The following is a 22422-nucleotide window of genomic DNA, read 5'->3' as shown; positions in this document are numbered from 1 at the left end:
ACTGTAAGGTATCTTTTGAGGTCTGGCAAGTTTGCTCCTTGTGAAACAAAAAAAGAAAAGCCTAAGTGTGTGAGTGTGTAAGCCTTATTTATCAGAATTCTTCTTCTGCTCATGATGAAATATGAGCAATATATTTCTTTTACTACTTTCACCATACCATGATGGAAAATGATGTTGTTCCCCATATATTAGATGCAAGCTTACCATTTTGCTTTTTCATGGTGTGTGGTATTTTTGTTTTACTGTCACAAAGCTGTTGCTGGGAACTTGTGGACAGGTATGAAGGAGGTTATGTTTCTGAAGAAACTCCTGTGTTTTAGCTTTCAGGCCATTCTGGAAACAAATTCTTATTTTCTTTTGAGGAAAATGTCAAATGAAAATAATTCGTATCTTCTACCTAAGGCAGTAATACCAATTAACACTGTGGCTGTGCCATCTATGACAACTTAAATTGGTTGGAGTAAGTTGGCGGAACGGAGGGAAACACAGGTGGACAGCAAGGGGGAAGCTGAAAATTGCTTATGATCAGTTGTAAGGTGGTGTGGTTTGTATATGCTTACTTTTCTAACCAAGCTGTGCAGTATTTCAGCAAGTATTAATGCTATATTAAGGCTTTACTTAAGTATCTTTGTAGTTATGTTGACCATACCTTTTCTAAATATAATCAACTCTTGAAGGTAGAATTGCCACTCCAAAGAGAAACGGTGAAAAAAAATATTCAAATAAAGTATGACACACAGTTTCACCTATTGTGTCAGCAAGCCGATAATTACATACAGCTTTTTTTAAAATCTAGCCTTAGGTGTGTCACTGTTTTACTTAAAGAAGAGTCATACTTCTAGCCACAAGCAAATTGTTGCTACCCTGAAAAAATGCAGAACTCAGCACCTTGAAACAAAGTACATAATATCCATTGTGAGCTGAATTACACAGCAAAAACATCTGCCTGTATAAGAATACAAGTTCTTAGATTCTTACAGAAAAATAATAAATCGTTTACCTGAAAGGACAGTACTGCCTCCTTCACAGAAATGTAATGAGTGATTGCGATCCTGAACTGTTTGCTTTGTCTTGGTGCTAGAAATTGCAAATGTTTTATCCTTCATTCAGAGTCTTTTAACACTGGCGTTTAGCTGGCTGGAGGAACACATATGCAGCTGAACTTGGAGCATAATTAGCTGGTTGCTACACTCAGACCAGAAAGGCAAAGCAGTCATTGTGGCAGAGTGAGCGTGCTGATGGTAATGAGAAGTTGTTGAGTTAAACAGTGAGCTGCTTCATGTCTTCCTACTTCATGTCATGGCCTTTGGCATGTCAGTGTATCTTGTTGGGAAACTCTTGGGTACCAAAATACAGAAGTAATATGGTACTTGATCTGGGTCCTCCTGCACAACCCATTCAGAGTGTAGAACAGTAGTTACACATTAAAGCAGAGGGGTAATTTGGTGATGATGGCTTTTTTTTTCCTTGCCTGCATAGTTCCATTGTGTAATGGAAGGATGTTGGTTTTGTGTGTTTTCAGTAGTGAAGGGACAGAAATATTTCACTTTTGACTAGGGAAAAACTAACTGCATAAAATCACTTCTTTTAAAGTAAAATTTATGACTTTTTATGTCTCCATATTCACTGATAACTGTTTCTTTTGTGCTTTCTTATGACTGTTCTGTTATTAACTGATAAAATTGTCAGAGTGTTGAAGTTACAAACTTATTGTAGATCACAGATCAGTCCTTTTCCTTCCTGACCGTACCACTCTTTAAGAAAAAAAAAAAACCAACAAAAAAAGAGAACACTTTCCAAAGAGTATTTTTAATAGTACTTACTCATATTTTTACATGTCAGTATTTTTTCCCTATCCATATTTCAACAAGATACATTTACTCACATTTGTTTATTTTTTAAACTGTGGTTAAACTGGTTTCTAAAACCTTGACTGATCTATTCAAACTACAGCACCACAAAAAGAACGTTCTTGGCAAAGTAGATAAAACTTCACTTTTACTACAGGATAACCTTACTATGTTTTGAAATGCATGTACTGAAGTTGCTGTTCAAGCATATCTTCATCAAAACACTACTTGACAAAGATTTTTTTCTCTCCTAGTCTCTACATGCATGCTGTCTTTTTAAGCTTACGTATGAGGAAAGTTAAACATAATTTAATAACTGGGAAATACAGGCAATTTGATTCCTGCCCCCTTGGGTGTGGAAGTTACTGTCTGTAAAGTGGCAGGTGCACCCTGAGAAGCTGAGCTGTTTTGTTTAAAACCTAAACAAAAAATAAAAAGGAAAACATATTTCTACTTTATTATACAATTATAGTGATTAAATTGTAGCTGGCTATCTTAATTATTTAGAACTGTTGCATAGTCAGATTGTAGTTTCATCTATCTGTCATTCGATGGTGTAGGTAATCAATAAATGAATCGTTATTTAGAAAGATCTAATTGCTACCTCCCATTGGGCAGAATACTAATACAAATAGTGCATACAGTGTAGGAGTGCAGGCGGCTTTGTCTTCCCTGCGGTGGTGCGTTGTTTTTGAAGAGGGGGAAAAAAAAAGAGAAGGTGTGGCTATGGATGAATGATGTAGCTTGCTCCAGGGCAAGACTGTCCTGCAGAATTGGGGAAATCTGAAGCATTGCTTTGAGCTATATCTTGTACCATGATGAAATATTGAGAATAGCTCTCTTCTTTTATGTATTTGAATGTTGCCTTCAGAAGAGAGTTGTGTGCCTACTATGTCTTGCATTTGTGTAAAGTTATTTCCTGCAGGGCCATTATATGCCTTTTTTTGTTGGTTGGTTGGTTTTGGGTTTTTTTAATAGCAGCATTTGTAACTCCTGTTCTAAGCATTGTTCTTACTGCTCTTTTCTATGTGTGTGTTATACTTTCATCATTTTACCCCAAAACGTTGGGATTGGAGTAACAGACTGAACGTTGTGTGTGGGACGTCGGGTGGTTCGCAGAAAGGAGAACAGCTCAGTGTAAACTGGGTTAGAGGTCCTGTGAAAGCATGCGGTGTAGAAGTGGGAAAGGTCACTGCATTTGCTCCTTTTCATCAGACTCTCTTGCCTAGATAAATGGGAGGAATTAAATCTGAGACTAGTCTGAAGGGCTTTTTCCCCTAGCAGCACTGGCTGAAGCAGGCTCTTTTGCTCCTTCACTTGTGTTGCTCCTGCAAGTGAGCACATGAAGGGGGAAGCTTCTCTGGTTTAAAAAGAACCCAAACAAACTAGCAAAGAAAAATTGAGTTTAGATCAGTTTTCATCATCCAGTTCACTGTGTAGCCATTCCAGCTGGGGTACAGGCATGACTGCAGAGAGAAGGGTTGTTTGCAGCAGCAGTTCTCAATAGAGTTGGGTCTGGCTCTGGTCTCACCTCCCTTTTTTTAACTTGCTTGGATTGTCCAAAACCATTTTCCTTGTAATGATTATTATGCCTTTCCTAATGTATAGTAGGAAGGAGAGGTTTCTGGCCTGTTACAAGTTACTCTGTTTCATTTTTGGGGCTTAGGAAGGAAATTTTGGTTTTGTGCCAAGAACCAAGTACCAAGTACCAAGAGGTTTGAGAGATTTGCTTTTGTTTTTTTTTCTCGTCCTGCAGCTTCAGGGTGGTACGCTTGAATTAATAGGACCAAATTCGCAGAGGTTAGCAATAGTATAAGCTTCTTGCTGCTTGTGACTAGTGTAGACTAGAAGTGCCTGCTACAGATGTTAAAGGAAATTCAGATTAATTTCTGGTACATCTGGTGCTTGTAAGAAGAGGGTAAACTGATATTTCTGTGGTCTGATGTTTATCACCTGTCTGGCCTCCGCTCTCTGGTTCTTTCTGCCTTGTTCGGGTGCAGGGAGTGAGAAGGGTGTTAGGCTGAGGGAGTGAGCTGCTAACGTACTTTGAGTCCTTTTAACTTCCCCTGGAGCCAGTTAAGTCAGTAGTTGGGGGAGAGGGGAAGGGATAGGAAAGAAAGGGAGAATTATTAGTTGACAGAATTGCAACTTGATTGTTAAAGTCCATTTGTGTTTATTGTACACTTAACTGTTTGTCATGCGTTCAGGTTAAGTACACCTCAAGTACTACAAAAGGTATTTCAGAGGCTGCAAGATGCAAAGCCATTCTTTGCTCTACCTGTTAGTAGTCAGGTGTGGTACATTGCAGGCAAGTCAAGACATGATTCTTTAACTGGCTTAAAAAAAATCCCACTTGGTTTGACATAAACAGTTTCTTTATGTTAGGAAATCCTGGTGGAGTATCACATAAACTCCCACGACAAAGCAGACAGGTGAAGACACCTTAGACATGTTTCATCTTAGGCATGTTGCTTTCCTTGCTAATCCCTGTGTTAGGGCAGACTGTGTCTGCGTTTTCAAATAGGAATTAACTTGAAAAAATTATTTGCGTAGTTTGATAAGTTTAAAATACTTCTGTTAAAAAGGATTAACATAAAACAATGACTGCTGTATGATTTATGAATATAACGGGGCTATGGGGGCAGTGGCAAAATTCCTGTTTTTTTATTGTTTTGTTTTTCTTGAACATGGTATTCAGTTGCAGCACTGAGTAACTCAGGTGGCATCACATAGACAGTATGTCGTTTTGCTGGTTTTACTTATACAGGTTTGTCTTAAGGTAACAGAAGAATCTCATTTAACTTGTTAACTGTCCTTTTAAAATGATTTTTAAGTTTCTCTGTATGCCAGAGAAGAAAATTAGCAAACAGGGTATGAAGACAACGTATTTGTCCCAGTGCTTTTTCCACAGTTAGCCATGTATGCTACTTTCTAAGGGAATGCTTCCTCAACATTTACTCTTCCAAATGCAATCGTTTGGATGACCTCTTTTTGTCCTATAATCACCTGATGTCTTAGTGGCCGAGAGAAGAATTGTTCATGCAGGTAGCAGGAAGAAAGCATTAACTATCTTTAGAACAATTTATTGGGGTTTATTCTCATTTCATTCTTGCTTTCTGTCTCTTCTTTTACTGAATGGAGATAAAACTGAAATTACAGAGGCAACATTGTGCATTTCAGTGAATTTTAACAACACAGTATTCTTTACTATAGGAAACTGATAGCCACTGCCCAGGGAATCTTGATATTATCAGTGTAATTATTATCTTTATGCTAAAGCAAAGCTATCTTGGATTTACTTTTCAATCAGTATTTATTTCGTGTTTTGCCTGGAGTCAATAAATAATGTAATGAAGAGTTTCAGAGTTTGAAAGGAATAATTTTCTGCTTAAATGATTCTCTTGAAGTGATGTTTATTTGTCACTGAAGATAACTGAATGCTGGAGGTAGATTTCTAAAGCTGTAGTCCTGGGATATATTTTCTCTCTTCTGTTGTTAGGCATCTTTTAAAAGCCATTCTTTTGAGGTAGTAGAAGAATTAAGCTGTGCAGCATTAGCAGACTTCATGCACATAGAAATGGTTTTGTATAATCATGTCTCTGTATCTACAGGTCACCTTTTAAAAAAACCTGCTTTGCCGTTTGTCTTGCAGGTCACACTTATCAGGATTTGCATATTGTTTTCTGATTTTTGTTACTTACAGGATGTGATTGTGCTTGTAGAGATAGCTGCAGGTTTCCATTGCTTAACTTCAGTTTTGCTTAAGCCTTTCATAAGACTTGCTGTGCATTTGACTATTGAGAAACTGCATTTCCAAGTTTTAATTTAAAATTGCACTGTATGATTCTCATGTTAGAGACAATAGTTATGCCCAGATTTTAAACTCCTGCTATATTTAAAACAGCAACCCTTTCTGTGCAGTTAAATGTACTTGCATACTCCTTCAATTGCTTTGATACCGTAGGATAGCAGTTGTCTGTTCGTGCTATGGAAAGTCCAGAGCAAACTAGAGAAACGAGGAAGTCCATCGTTATTTCAACCCAAATTTTAGTTTAGGCTTGTATTTATAAACAACAAGCTCCTTCAAGGAAAAGCTGCATGTTCATCTTAAAAGTTGAAATGATGGTGTTACACATTTCTTCTCATATTTTTGGTACTAATACTCAATATTGTATTTCCTCAGTGCATTGGTTATTGCTGCAGTGTTTGATCGTGATGTTAACTGCAGAAGAGCTGCTTCTGTAAGTTGTTACATTCCGGTTTATAAGTTTCTGGTTTGGCTTGTTTTAATTTAATTTAATAATTTGTAGACTTAGCTATGTAGAATGACAACGTATAAGCAATATATTGTGTTGTGAGCATAAAAGTGCTTTTTCTTTAGAAGTATGGTGTGAATTTAGATTTTAAATTATTTAATCCACAGACCCACATCTTGATGTATGGCCACAGTCTGTAATCTACTGCATTGTTGTCATGATGGTTAAGATAAAGTATCTAAGAAGGAGCTATTTTAGCATTTTTTAGTCACAATATACATCATATACCAACACTATCTTTTTTCAAGTCACTAGCTGTTAAGTTTTGTGAAGTTATACTTTTCTAATTGTTCATCAAATGTTACTCTAATTGTGGTAAGTGAAAATTTCTAGAATAATATCTCTCCTTCAAATATATTTTCAGTTATTGTATAAAACTCTTTCTGTAGGACTGGGAATTTTTAAAAGAAAGTGATAAATCCATTAGGCACATACTGTTACATAGTTAATAGGACTGACGCCAATGTCTATTCTGTGGAACCTTTCTGCAGAAAATATTTATGCTGTTGAGAATTGACAGTAATGCGTAATTGTTCTTAAGAGAAGGGACTTTGTGGAAGGGAGGTTGTAGAATTTGAGAAGAAGAAAGAATGGACATCTTTCAGAATTTTAAGTCAGTGTGTTGTATATATTGAACTTGCTTTCTTAAAAAAAAAAAAGTATGAGTTGTCTGTTTCAACCGATAAAACAAATTATTTTATGCAAATGTAAAAAAACCCACCCTATAATTGTATTACCTCACACACACAGGGCCAAACAATGTCTGTCAAAGAACCAGATGTCTCTATTCCTAAGAATAAACGTCACTGTGAATGTAATGAAAAAAAATTAAAATTAAGTCTTTGCAAGATGCAAATTAATTAACAGGTCTGCGTTTATTTTTTTGACTGAAATTTTGAAACCTAATGCCTTATAACATAAGAAGGATTTCTCAGGGATACTGGGATAACGTCCTTATTTTTTTCTAGCCACAGCTCTGCTTGAGACTTTAAACTGTTGAATGAAGCTGCAGGATAATTGCTGGGGAAGTGAGTCAGTTGCTTGTGTAATCATATCGCAAATCATTTGTCTAAATAGGTTAAAACCAAAGCATGGAAGCTAAGATGCTGTAGATCTCTTGAGTACTGATATATCATACTCTTCACATACTGTACAGCTAGTGAATATGAATAATCCTCCTTTCTCCCAGATTTCAACTCCTAAATTTTAGAAACTGTAGAATTCGCTATTCTTGGCTAATTTAAGTCACTTTATTCAAATAAAATAATTAGAGGAAAACAAAGGTAGCTTTGCTTTCCTCAGAACTGCACAAAACACTGAATATAGATGGTGAAGAGTGAATTATTTATTTGCTTTATAGGAATTGTTGTAGGAATCAGTGGTAATATATAAAAAGAGGATAATTCCTGTTAATGTGATTGCCACTGCAAGTGTACCGCTTACCCTTAGCGGCTTGATCTGATTGCCACGTGTAATCTTCACTATGTTTCTACACTTAAACACAAACTGATAGTTTGACCATAAAACATGGTGCTAAACCAGATACATTTACTAATGCTATAAGCTTAGTGCAAATTATGCTTCCATATTTCAAATGAGCACAAAATAGAGTACATTTTCTTCTCACTTTCTACTTCTACTTTATACCAAGCTGTCGATCATTCTGCAATTCAGTTATCTCCAGTCAAATTAATTTTTTTATTGGTACATTCTAATTTAGACGTGGTCAAAATTTATAATATTTTTTGATGGATTTCCAATCATTACTACAGTTAAATACATATTTAAATAAACAACATGTTTTACTAGATTTTCCATCTGTTACAATATGCAATATGTTACAATGCAGAGCAACAGTACTACAAAATTGCACATAGAGATATTTTGAACCCTGAGGTTAGAGAGAATAAAAAAAGACTCTTCTTTTGAAGCTCCCAAAGCATTCTGAGCTGACTTTTGCAAATCTTTAATGAATAATCATGATAAGGAATAATCACATGAATAAGTGATCTCAGATTGGGCTCCATTGAGCTCTGATATCTTAGAGAGGGTTTGTTTTTCTTCTTGGTTGATAGTTTTTAAAATCATGACTTAAAGCATGTTTTAATATTTTTTTTTTCAGCTTTTGTGGGAAAGCAAAGCATTCAGGTTACAAAGCTAGTTCGGTCATCTTAATTCCTATATCATGGAATATGTAAATTAAGATTTTTGCATCCAATTTTTCCATTTCCAGAAGGGGGAATTGTATGAAAATTGAAAAATTATTATTGCAAGACAATTGAAGTATTTCACATCTTTTAGGAATTTGCAGTTGTTTATGATTGAAATAGTAAAATTTTCAGTTATTGAAAATTTCCTAAGTATTATGAGGAAAAATATTGTGAAACAAAAGCATAAAAGGATCTAAAGCTAACATGTAAGTAAGGAGAAATAAATGATGTGGGGTGACATGAAACAGTATCCTGGCTGGGAACGTATGTTGGTAGGGAAGTAAGGAGTGAAAAAAACCCATGTCAGAAGCTGGGCTAGAGCATAAAATGTAGAACAAGTGCAGGGCATTGCTACAGCTCGTGTTCCTGTTCTGGAAGGTGCTTTTTGTGTTGCCCAAGGGTGTATCTACGCTGCCACCAGGGCGGAGGATAGCCCATGCACTTCCACCCGAGGCAATCCTGAACTGGTTAGCTCAGGGGCACTGCTGGCAGCCTGGCTGCCACTGCCAGCAGGCTGAGGTGGGCTCCAGAACCTGCCAAGGTGGTGGGTAAGTGGTTTCGAGTCAACCTGTGCTGCGTGGCCTGCGATAGATACGCTGTGAGCAGGAGCTGAACTAGCCTGGGCAAGTCTACAGGAACAGCAGTCATTATCCTAAACAGACATAACCTCAGAAATGCACCCAGAGACTCTGGCTTCATTAGGGCTTGCTTCACCTCTGCTCTGGGAGCGCTCGCTCCGTAGGTAGAGTACGATACCTTGGTGAGCTAACTTAACCTTTTGTTTTCACAGGTGGATTACCACATGTGTACTGTATTGATGTAGGAAATACAAACGCCCTGTCTGTCAAAATTCTTGTGGCATTTTCAGTAAAGATTGGGACTTCCCCCCTGTCTGTTAGAGATCACTTGTCAGGTGACAAGTGCTGTCCATTGCTGGAGATCTGTGTTTGTAGATTGTGGAGTGACATTTCCTAAGAGAAGTGTCCAGATAATGATGATCTCTCCTCTCTGAAAAGAGTTAAAATTTACAGAAGCTTTTATTAGTACTTATGATTGTATATCCTTTGAAAGAACAAAAAATAATTGGCTTTTTTGAGAGAGGGAGAAAATTCAAGTATGGGGAAGGGAGTTAAGTAGGTTTTCTTCTGTATAACATACAAGTAGAGAGATGAACTTTATGGTTTATTTGCTGCATTTAGCAAGATTTTGAGTTTATTTAATGTAAACCACAGGACACATATAAGAATTTTGTCTTCAGGTTTTATAATTTATAGTGTTTCAGCGTGCTTTCAGATGCGTAACTTTCAAATAAGTACTTCATTCTCAATATTTTGTCTGAAGTTTTCATTGATAAAGAATCAAACTTCGCCTGCTATTAGCAAGTTATACTGAAGTAGTCAGACAGAAGTGAGACATCTCAATTTCTGTTGTCTACAGGTACTGACTTTCAATTCCAGAGTGAAGCCTTGTGTCCCTACTCAAAAGCACTCTTGTGGGTGTGACTGCTTTAATAAACTTGCAGTCTTAAACTGCTGTCATGCGAGGTACAGCTTTAAGAACACCAGAACATAGAGATGCAGAAACAAAAAAGCCCTGTGGGCTTGTTCTACTGACAAAGCTTACTTTATTTAAAAAAGAAAAGCCATGGGTCATTTATATTGTTGTGTGTTTTGAATTCATCATCTGGTGTTTATCAAAAAGCAAACCTGACTCGTTTTGGTATGTTTGTTCTCTGTCCCTTAGGCTGCCTTCCAGGAGAATGTTGGGAGACAGGTATGGTAACTTTCCTGAATCTTCATTCATTAGTGCCTTGGAGGTTACTGTAAACGTGTAGTACCCAAAATCAAAATTAGACACTGTGGCTTCGGAGAAATTGAGTAAAAGAATGTCACAAAGTATTATTTTTTTGTTATCAGCCAACCAATTCTTGTGGAATATTTTTGAGATGTGAGTTCTATTTTAGCACTTCAGTTTTGAAAGAAAATGAGCTTTCTGGTAATATTCAGTCATTCTGAAAAGCAAAATCGGTGTGTATGGCAGCCATTGTACGCCTTGCAAGCTTCAGTGCTCTTAAAGCAGGAAAAGTGCACTTTATTTGTTTGTTTCATTGACTTTCTAGTTTTTAATAGAACAGCTGAAGTGTGCTACACAATCTTTGCTGTGGTTGGTGATACAACAATGAACTGGGCTTAAGAGTCTCAACTCCAATATTTGGTTTTCCTGTTGTACGAGAATGCAACCGTCTAGATATTTTGAGTAATCTGTTATTTTTGGAGGTACATAAATGCTTTGGGAAAAAAAAGTGTTGTGGTAGGTTCCCTTGTAACTTAGCAACATTTAAGTAGTTAAAATGTTCAGTTAATGTTGATTTGCAACCTTGGAGGAGAAGCAAATAGGGTAAAGACTTTGATTTCAGTTTCCTGGTTTCTCATCAGGAGTTAACAAAGCTGCGTATCCAACTTAGAGGAAAAAAAGAGGGTGTGTAAATGGTTCAGTTAATGAGTTCTTGTGACAGAGTGGGACATGTGAGTATGGGTAAAGCAAATTTGTTATCAATAAGCCATTCAGTAAGGGATCTTTGTTAAACTGCTGTCTAGCTTTTGCTGACACCATTCCTGAAGATTCCTGTTATGAGCCAGGATATTATTTCTTTAGAACTATGGGTATTAAGCAATGTGTCTGTAACTGCTGTGTGTATTTCTAGATAGAATTAGGTTAATAGCAGAGAAAGGGTGCAAGAAGACTAGGAGGAAGAGGGTAGGTATTCTTGGTGACCTGACCCAACTAGGTCAGTGATAAGTTGAAGCCAGTGTGATTCTCCCTGGGTCTGTAGTTACTGCCCTGAAGAGCTTAGTCATCACACAGCACCTCAGCCTGAATCCACTTCCCGAGGTACTGAATGAAGTAAACACCTTACTGTGTCTTCACTTCCAGGTGAGGTAGGGCTCCTCGCTGCTGCAGGTTTAGAAATGCTTCCATGTAGTAAGAAATTTTTTGGAGTTTTTTGTTTCTTAACCAGAGAAGTAAAATCTCTCTCAGTTTACAACCAGAAAGTTTCCTTATTGACTCTGCTTTGATCCACAATTCAAATTTGTCAAGTGTTGGTAGAACACACAATTTTAGTTTGTACGTCACCATGTTAAGGAGGAGTTAGCAATGAAGTACTAAGTTTTCACGGCATGAAGAATGCTATCAGTCTCCAGTTGGAGAAGTTTAGACATTTTACTGCCTAGGAAAATGGTTACTTAGCGGATACACTCTCTGTAGTTCTTTCCCTGGATATAATGTGTTGAAAGAGACAGCCTTTCTCTGAATTAGAAGGAGCTAAAATATATTCTCTATCTGAAGTAACAGTGCTGATACTAAATAGATGTGAAAAAAAGTTGACCTCGCTTCCTGGTTCCTTCCTGTTTCACCTTTTCAATTCCACATGTGCTGAATCTGAGAGGTTGCTTTTATGGCCTCGGAAAAAGAAGCCATTGTGACTTAAACTTCATATAACTTTGAACAATTTGAAATATTTTTTTTAAGCATAAATTTTGAGAAATGCACATAGTTCTCAGAAGACAAACTTTCATATTGGAGAAGTAAGTTTGAAGTGTTCTGGCAAAGTAGAAACTGTTAGCTTTTCCTCTGAAGTCTGTTTCTCCCATCGGCCATGACCTCTGTACTCATGAACTTGGTGTCAGGAATTTTGCTGTCTCACTGATGTGCACTGTGGCACCCTGACCTTTGGTGAGATGGCATCAAATTGGCACACTTCCAGCCAAGTAACAAATGGCAAGGTCCAACTCGCGGCTAAGAAATGAAATTGTTTAGCTGTGATTTTTCCTTATGTGCAGTATGCATTCTTATATATTTAATTGTATGTCTTGTTGTTTGGCTATAAATCATACTGAGGTATTTCTCATGTGTACATTTTTCTCCTCAATCAGTGTTTCATTACACTTTTGGAGAGTGCATTCATTTCACCTTTGGGTTATTACGGCTTGGATAAACTATAAATATGCTCTCTGTCCTTCTTGGTTCAGATTCCAGGCCTTGTTTTTTTGGACTGTTGGCATTATGCTTCCCAGAAGACCTCTTCAGTAGCTGACAGCTTCCCACTGCTTGCAGTATATACTTCTTTAATTATTCAGGCTTAGATCTAGAGATATTTTCTACTATTTTTGCATGGCTGTATCTTAATGTGGAAGGGATGAGTGAGATGTAAACAAACAAAACTGTATCATATCCAGAACCTGTACTTCCACATAGCCTTATTGCTTAAATATCATATGATTGTCCCTTTTGTAAGTGAGCATAGTGTCTTGCAGTTGTCTGGTTTCCATTTGTACTTAATTATGGCTTGTGGATGCTGTGCTGCCTCCTCTGTTCCAAAACACAGCCTTGTCGTGTAATACTATATTAAATTAGTCATAGCTAATCAAAATTCTGAATATCTGAAATGTATTGCTTATATAAAAAGGCAATTTTTTTAGGTGGCAATTGCATATTTAGAATGGTAATTTATCTTCTAAAAACAGAGGGGGTTTTGAGCAGTGATGTCAAAAGTGTGATATTTATGTAGGACCCAGTATTTCAAGCTTTGCTGAGATCCAGTGTTCTTTAAAAACAAACTAACCCCAATTTTTTAGTTTATTAATAAATAAGTCATAAAATATATGTGTATGTAGAAACAAATAGACATAATTGAACTCCCATGTATTCTAAATGTGGTGCGTTTCTTGGTGCCTAAACCTGTATTCTGTATTTCAGGAAACTTGCATCAGAGACTTGTTCCTTTGCATAAACTGAAAACATGTTTACATTTATCTAAACCTTCTTTTAGAGAAATTATTTTTTGTGTACATACATGATCATGCATTCACCAAATACATATTTGGATATGACTTGAAGGTGTTAAGATACCTATTGCATAGTTTATTACCTGCTGCTGTTTACTTTTTTTATCATTGACTCATACGTGAAACTAGGTATTTTGCTGTTTATATATCCAATATACTTTATATCTTTAGTACAAGTGATTTTACTATAAATTAGAAATGAAATTGTATGTTTTCAGTGAGAGTAATAGGAGATTTGTTTTCAATAATGCTGCCTATTTGGAAAGTATTTTACAGTTTTAAATACTACTTGCTTACTTTTTTTTCCCCTCTTCCCTGTGATGCTTGTAGGGTACTTTTCCACATGGCATAGACATTCTAACTGCAGCGGATTATTTTGCTGTTGGTAACAGAGTTAACTGTTACCTGACTATAAGGTAAGTTTATAAGCATTAAGCTTTCTTAAACATGAGGGACTTCTTTTACATAATGAAATATTTGACTGTTTCACCTTATTGAACATTATGTTTATTACTGTTGTCGTTGAATAAATTAAAATTTGATTTTTCTTATTTCTGCGTTAAACTGCTTATTATGTGTAAGATGTGAAAATGCAACCAGGATTTTCTTGTCATGTGGAGGAAGCAGCCAAGAGGCAATATCTGCAGGTGTCACAAAACTGTCTAACCTGGTCAAGATTAGAGAAGACTAGGGGATTTTGAAGAGTTGTAGTAAAAGAAGAGGCTGTTATGATGGCAGATAGTCTCTGATGTGGGAAAAAAATATAAACTAATGCCTATTTAAAAAAATACTTTGCACAAGTTGTTGAATTTGTGGTCTGTGCTTAGACCTTTAACTTGAGTGCTTCTGTTTTTCATAGATAGGTCAGTGAAAATCTAACATGAAGTAGTGTTTGTAAAAACAAACTGATCACTGCAGTGTGGAGTCTGCCAAGAATGTAATGGGAAATACCAAAACTGGTGTGGTGCTCTTATAAATCAGCGGCTTGTCTTGGAATACCGTGTTCTGTTCTGGTCAGCTGTCGGAAAATACAATAGTGCTGAAGTCAGGGGAATTCAGAGGCAAGCTGGGTGCACAGGGTGACTGCAATGAACATAAGATTGCACTTCCTCATGAGAAGATGAAAAAGACTGAGGGCTGGGTTCTAGCCTTAGTTGTCTAAGACAGACAGTCTAGCCTGCATGTCTAGCCTCTGTCCGTAGCCAATGTAAAGAGACAGGCACCTACAGAAGGTGATTCAGACCGTTTTAAGATAGGTCAGCTAAATTGCCCTGTGGAGTTGCATGTTGCTTAGAAGCCAACAGGTTAGAAAGGCTTAAAGAGATTATATTCTTGGGGAACAAAAATAGCAAACAGGGTATATGATGGCTTATGCTCCATTGCCAGCTTTGTGACTTCCAGTGAGCAGTTTTTAAAGATAATTTGCACTGGAACCCTCTATCCTCTCCTCGACTGTTTTTTTTAATTAATCTGTCCACCTTCATATTGTCCCTTTTGTCCATAATCATTTCACTCTGTACATATCTTTACCTTTTACCTACTGTCATTCCTTCTGGGGTCCACACCCTCCTCCTACACTCTTCCCCAGAGCCTCTCTTCCCCAGAGCTCCCGCCTACTGAGCTGAGATGGGGAAATGCAGTGGTTGGTTCGATGCTGCTCTAGATCTGTAGAGCGTTGGTGTGATTTTTGAAACTCTGGCTTTTTGTACTTGTAGAAAATTGAAAATATTCAAAATTGACGATGCAGCTTCTATTTTCTCTTTTATCATTTTAGCTTGGAGACTAATTATGTTCTCCTTACTTTTTGAGAGTGGAATTGTAAATTTTTTTATTTTTTTTTTCAGATGATCCTTTATTACTCATTTCATTGTGATTTCCAGGGTTTTTGTAGGTGTTACTTATCTAACTGAAAATATTTTTACTGTTAATTTCTTTAAATTGTGCAACAGAAAGAATAAATTTGCAAATTCTCTATACATAATTTATGCAGTTAGTAGTATGATTCCTTGAAACCATGTTCAGTGTTATTAATCAAACCCTTCTTTGTAAAGTATTTGTCATTCATTATATTACTTTTAAAAATCTTCATCACTTTGTTCCTCAAGCAGGATGTAATTATTTGGGTCAATACTTAATTATTTCCTTATTTTTGTCAGAGTAACATCAAAGGAAAAGTACATAAGCGTATATTTGGCTGCACAGAAAACATGTATCATTACAGTATGGAAGGAAGAATGGACTTTTCTGATCAGTATGCCTTAAGGTGGTGTAATTGTTTATGTAGCTGGAAAAAGCTGCTTGAGGTTCATATTCCAGATCTAGAATCTGTAGCTGTTCTTCCCCCAGCCAGATAAGACAATCCTGGGACACTCTGTACGCCAGCACAATGCCTCTATGTGAAAGGAAGCTGTGCAGGTGTGAGGGTTGGTGCTACTAGATTCCTCTGAGCAATAAAAGCTTCAAAAAGATGTGTCAGTTTCTACAGCTGGATTTGATTTTGATTAATAAATGATGATGTATTATTGTAGAGAGTAGTCTCATATATACTTTTTTATATATATGATATGTGTGTGTATAAATAGTTATATTCTTTCAAATCTAAATTTTTAATGCAAGTTTTTCATGTTGAGTGCTCTTTTGAAACTTTTTGCTGATTTTTTTTTTGAGGATTCAGCTCAAATATCATAGTTATTTCTGAGCATGGAAGGTAGAGGAAGTGCCTTTTGTATGGACTGGCAGTAAAGACATATGACTCTAGGAGTTCTGGGCTTGCTAAAAGAGGAGTTAAGAAAGAAGCTTCTTATTCCAAGTAGAGTGGGATACAAAAATCTCACCAGCAGCTTTACCAGGAAGGCTAGACTTGTACCCAAAACTACTTGCATTAAATAGTAGGTACAAAAGATGAGGAAGGGGAAGTATGTCTATTATTGTACGTGCTTCCAGAACAGGGAGAGGAACCAAAGAGTAATGAATTTTAGAATTTCTCTGCTGGTACCAACAACCAGTGAAACCAACTGTCTAATCCTCCTCTAGGGCTCGTAGCAGCAGTAGATAGTGCTTCTGTATCCTGTATTGGCTCAAGTGACTGAGGTCTGTGCTGTGGATTTAAGGATTCCTGGTCTTCTGATGAACTAGATAGATATCAGTATGGTAGTATGCAACAGTATTTGGTTTTTGTCTTTGTTTTGCTTCTAATTACACACACATACATTAATGGAACACTTACGGTTGCAAAGTTAATCACTCAAAAGATATGAAAAGGTGAAATTAAGGTAATCTGTGTGTCCTTAATTTTGTCCTTTGTGCTTGCCATTTTGACACAAAAGAAGTCTACTCATTGTTTAGCTTTCCAAGGTTATTTAATACACATCATATGTACTGAAATAGATGTACTTGACTTCTGTTGACCTTAGCTTTCAATAGTTGATGCTTCTGAAGATTAGAAAGCAAATGTGGCTGTATAGTTAGGTAATTATACAGGCTACTGAGATAATTAATTCTGGTGTTCCCTTACATTTTAGGTCTTGACTTTGTAGTTTTAACATTTTTTGTCACAGATTACTTTTTGTGTATGTTTTATTTTTAAAAAGGACAAATTGAAAACCCATATTCAGTTTTGGACCATTGTGTTTATGAAGATGTAACACATTTCTGTAAACTAATTCTACTGTGGATTACATCACTAATATGTTTCTCCAATCTGAAATAATTGTCTAAATTAATATACACATCTAGATTTTCTAGAGTGTAACAATAGGTATTGAATGTTTATTTTTGCTTTTTGTTGCTGTTAAGCTTTTTGTATATATAGTAGTTTTTATAAAGAATCTGAAAGTTTTACAAAAGTGATTTAAATTTTTTTTTATAATTGTAAAATATTTCCTATCATTCATTCAGCTGCATCTCATTTAGGAGAAGGCACATTTAAGTAATTTTTTTTGTTGCTTTAAAACTAGAGGATTTAAGTCTTTGGAGTAGCTTGTGTTAAAATGCACACAGATGTTGATTCTGTACTCTCTCTGTATGGACATTTATTTTTCAGTGTCTATATTGCTGGCTTTCCTGAGTACACGCAGCCAATGATTGATCATTTAGTTAACATGAAGATTAACCACTGGGATAGGTGAGTTCATAAAATCTAATTATTAATAAGCAGGAATTGACTGTTCTGCATGTCATGCTTTCCTAGATTGTTTTTGTAAATTTTACTTATACTAAAGTATAAGTTGACTGAAGGAATCTGAACAAGTCGTGGCTGAGGTCACCTTATACCTCCATAGCGTATTTTCACTTAAAACATGTTTATGAATTTTGTCTTTTTGCCATGACCTCAATCTGTTAATAGATTAATAAAACACATTTATATGTTATATAGTGTAAGTGAGGGGTAAACACCATCACCATACAATTATCATAATTAAAGCAGATTTCATGCATAGAGATGGTGCTTAGTCATATTCAGTGTTCATGAAGATTAAAATGTGTACATATAACACAAATGAGATTATATCAGTGCTGATAATAGTTTGCATCATGAGAAATAATAATAGTTTTCTGTAGTGTCCCTGCCAATGCATAGAATGAGCCCTCAGGTTCTACCATCACATTTTTCTTTGTCTCTTTCAGCAATAAGTTCTATTCATATAGCTAAAAGCTAGCTGTAGGCTGTCTGTTTGGTCCACTGTTTCGTTTTGTTGGCTTTTTTTTTTTGAGGGGGGGAAAGCGTAGGATGGACGGAGAATATTGTAATTTTTTAATGTTGCTGGGGTCTTTATTTTGGTTGGGGACAGGAGTCCCTTCCTGACATAATTTTTTTTTAATATGTTAGTTCTACAAAATTGCTAACTCAAAAAAATCCAAAATGCTTTTTTACATCTTCAGTGTTATTCGAGAACTTTCAACCAAAGCTCTGCATAACCTTACTCCACGGGCTCCAGAGTACATGGCAAATGTGGGTAGGTAACCAGTAAGTTCTTAATGATTTGCCATATCGAGCATTCTAGCTAATATAGCAGAAATGCATTAAGAAATTTTAAACATGCAACATAACAATAAAAATTAAGATTTCCCCTGCAACTTAATACATTGTAGTGACACTAATAGCTTTAAGTTTTCAGATTTTATGCAAAAATTATGAAATACTGCCAGATTTATTTTTATTTATCTGGGGACTGGATTTTAGTTATTTGGCTACACTGGACCTGACCAGTTCCAAGATGAAGAAATGGGTATAGTTCTGTTGCAACAATTCAGGCAGTGAGCCCTCAAATTCCTAGCTTTTGCTTTGTTGATACGGCTTTGATGTTGTAAAAGGTGGGGGGAATCTGTTTTGTCTTGTCCAGTCTGACATCTTCAGAAGAATTTCTTTTTGATTGTTGTGTGTCTAATCAAATGTTTCTTAGCATGAATTCAGGATTCTTTGCTTGGCCCACTCAAGATTCTGAGGATGTTCTAGCTGCTTTTTAATACTGCTGAAAGACAGCAGCTGACTCCCAGGTGGATCTGTAGTTAGGAGTTCTTACCTAGGCTCCCTAGAGTGGACTAGGAAGGTGGCAGTTTACATGGAAGTAAAATTCCGTGGAAGTACAAGCCTCATTTCCTTTCCCACTCAGCCAGCCCAAGGTCTAATAGCAAGTATGTTATTTTATTTACTCCAAACAAGGAGGGAGTTGTGAGTACAAAATTTCTTGGTGTGGTTTAGTATGCTTTGTCGGAATTTACTAACATTTTTAAAAGCTTGTTTTTCATATGATGGCCAGTGTATATTGTCCTGACTTTCCAGAAATGGTTTTCCCATATTATTTCTAGGCAGACATGATTACTTTTAGAACCATGATCTGTCAGTATGTTTTGTTTTAAAAAAATAAATTATTTAATCTCTTTCAGTTTTGCCAAGACTTCTACCTTTATCAGTGGGCACAGATCTGCACACACGCCATGGGGCAATTCTTGCCTGTGCTGAGATCACCCATGCACTGTGTAAACTAGCAGAAGAGAATAATAGGTATAAATGCAAGATTATCTTGACTATAAATTTTCCTTTCATGTCTGGTCTATTGAAAGCTTCCTGAGTATAATTATGGAAATCTTCATCTTACTAAACAATTTTTCCATTGAGTTTTATTTGTTTTGATCAGTCATGCCAAGCCTTCACATTTTATTCAGTGATATTATAAACTTAAGTCTAAATTCATCATCAGGAAAGTGAGATCATTTGCTGCCTTAATTGGACAGTTTGAAGTTATCATTTAAATAGAGATTAAATCCCCTTTCGCCATAAGTATGGTGTCTTCTGGTGAGGGGACAGTCTTTTGTCTTCACTGTTAGAGAAATACCTCCTTAAGCAGCTTGTTGAGTTGGACTGATTTAATTGCTGCTGAACTCTGGTCCAGATATATATAGATACCTATATAGAGAGATATATGGGTGTATACACACATGCTTATTACATATAGGTGATGTAACTAGAATAATTCACAAAATTATTTGGAGATGTCTTTGCTTTAATGTTGTGGTTAAAGAATTTAGTCATTTACCTTCTCTTCCTTTCACAAAAATCACATGTGAAAAATGGTTGAAAAATCTTTATTTCAAAACCTAGAATTTGTAAGTTACATTAGCAGCACGATTTTATACTAGCATGACTTAAATTGGGATGAGCAGCTGTTTAAGATCAAGGCAGTGGAATATAACACTCCAGAGTGCAAACTTCCCTGAAAATAAATGCAGTTTTGCAGGAGTCATAGATACATGTACACTGAAGAAATATATTTTTAAAAGAGACTTTCTGGGTAGTTTTGGTTTTAAAAGTTGGATAATTATTTTCTCATTAACCTTTTAATTTTACTTCTGAGACCATTCTGATGCAGTCATACAAACATATCTAAAGTGGTGACATCTAACAAATTTAATGTAGTCATTGTATATACAAGCTAAATATACCGAGATGAATTCAAATCATAGATATCAAGTGTGCACTGATTTTTATGGCTTTAACTATTGACAAAGAGGAATTGTATTTCACAGCAGAGTCTATCAAAAGAATTTGTTTTAATCTTAAGAGTTCCCTTTTCAAGTAAGTTGAAAAGTTGAGAAAAAGATGCAGATCATTTTTAGTAGTAGGAAGTACTTGAAATGGATGGAAAAATCACAGAAGTGTTGGGGCCCAAAAATATGACTGAGCTGAGAAGGATTATTGGTGATAATATAACTGATGATGATATAACTGATTATAATGTTACTAGGAAGTGACACTAATTTTTTATAGGCCTTTAAGAGAGAATTTGCTACATGATAAGGGAAGAGCTTTTGTGATTATGTTTGCTGAACTATTTAAAATTCAATATTGCATATTTCTGTTTCCAAATTATGCTCATTTGGAAATCAGATGATTGTTTTTTTGTTTGAAAGTACAGTGAATTCATGGAAGAAAAATTCTTTATAACATGATTAGGAAACCAGTCTTAAAAATTTTGTATACCTTTACAGATCAATAACATATTATTTCAATGAAAAAACATTGGAGGGACTCAAGCAAATCCATCAAGAGGTTTGTAGGAAATGTAAATCTATCTTTTAACCTGGTATATTGTATTATTTTTAAACAAACATTTACAATTAAGACAGCTGTCCTCCACCTTCATCTTCCCCTTGCCAAAAGGAAGCAGTCTCACAGATGGGAATTTGAAGACACACTCCAGACTGTCTGATAGCTAGATGGCCTTGACCATGTGTCTTACCCCAGTATAATTTTGTATTTGCTCCCTTTCTGTTCTGCCAGCTTATTAGCTAAGTCACTTTCTCTGATGCTGTCAGGTACACTTCTGAAACTGCATGGAGCTTTGCTTTGTTTTTCTTTTCCCTTCTTTCTTCTCCTTTTCTGTACATACTGACCGGCCTTGCAGATAGGTGTATGGCTGTTGCCTTAATGTGACCATGCTCAGGAGAGATCTCCTAGTGAGTCCATTCTCTGTTCTTTCTATTATTTTCTTTTTTTTTTTTTACTTTATTGAATTTCATTGCTAAATCCTTGTATCCATAATTTACCAGTTTATAGGTATTTTTAATAGGTATTTCAACTGATGCATCATCTTTATCTTTTCTTAATGACAAATGAAGTCGTGACTTTCTCATAGCAATTTAAAATGCTTCTACAGAGCTAATTTTGCGTAACTTGTCCCTTTAGTTTTAAGTCATCCCATGTTTTTTAATTTTGGCTCCTATTTCTTCACCTTATGGAACAGACTACTTCAGCATTCAGGCTCTTACTCTTTTTCTGCAGTATCTGTAGGACTTTCAGTTCCAGTTCCAACGTGCTAAAGCTGTCAGGCTTCACCATTAACCTATTATGCTTTAAAGTATATAGGTGCTTGCTTAACTCTGTGATAAGTGAAAGCTGTGGCTACAGACTGAAAAACCATCTTTGTCCTTGTTAAACTTTCTTGTGTTGAAATGCCTGAAAGCTTGATCAGCAGTATCTGAACTGTTACAGTGGCCTTAATTTCTTTGGATACTTTCCAGTTTCTGCTGTTGTCTGTTCTTGTAATTAATCTGCAAAGCTGTTGTAAAGTCTTTCTTTTTAAAAATTTGGAGTTTGGGATTTTTGCTCTATAGAAGTTTGAAAATCTCTGATTTTTGAATATGGCCTACTGTAATGTTAAGAATGAGATAATATTTTTCAGTCACATTTTAACTTTCCATCATTTTGTTCTGTTTAATCTGTAGCTAACAATGCAGTTTTCAGACAATGCGGTATATCATCATTTTAAAAGGCCCAACTGTGGAAAGCAAATGTATTTTGAAAAGCCAAAACTAGCTTTCAGATATGTGTAGGAGCAGCTGGGATTTGCAATTAAGAGAATTAGTGCATTATGAATGCGTTAAACTGATTTTCTTTGAATGTAAAATTCAAATGGATATAGAGAGGGATTTTAAATATAATGTTCCTTTGAGTTTTAATTTTAAAATAATCCAAAGTGTTGCATAGATCACAGAACATAGACATTGCATGTGAGGACAAAAAATGAAAATACTTTTATCAAGTAAAATCTGCTAATATTAATATTTGCTCCCCCCCCCACAGCTTTGCAGTCGTCAATTATACAGGTAAGAAAATGGACGCAAAATAATTATTTTTCATATTGGAAAGTATCTGTTAGAAGTAATGAAAGCAGTAGAATCCTAGGGGATTTTTTGGTTT

General features: G+C 35.9%; 1 protein-coding gene across 3 annotated transcripts in view; it reads left to right on the top strand.

The window, feature by feature from the left end:
- The window catches only part of TBCD (tubulin folding cofactor D), a 128609-nt gene that overhangs the window by 57282 nt on the left and 48905 nt on the right, over nt 1–22422 (top strand). For all 3 annotated transcript variants that reach the window (XM_026861357.1, XM_026861356.1, XM_026861358.1), the window contains 8 exons: nt 6034–6091; nt 10120–10149; nt 13554–13639; nt 17266–17346; nt 18105–18178; nt 19110–19227; nt 20712–20772; nt 22306–22328. In XM_026861357.1, the coding sequence (XP_026717158.1) occupies nt 6034–6091; nt 10120–10149; nt 13554–13639; nt 17266–17346; nt 18105–18178; nt 19110–19227; nt 20712–20772; nt 22306–22328 (531 nt within the window). The remainder of the gene's footprint in view (nt 1–6033; nt 6092–10119; nt 10150–13553; nt 13640–17265; nt 17347–18104; nt 18179–19109; nt 19228–20711; nt 20773–22305; nt 22329–22422) is intronic.

The sequence above is a fragment of the Athene cunicularia genome, assembly GCF_003259725.1.
Source record: "Athene cunicularia isolate RWA chromosome 18 unlocalized genomic scaffold, athCun1 chr18_part1, whole genome shotgun sequence".
NCBI lineage: Eukaryota > Metazoa > Chordata > Aves > Strigiformes > Strigidae > Athene > Athene cunicularia.
This window is presented reverse-complemented; position numbering and strand designations above follow the sequence as displayed.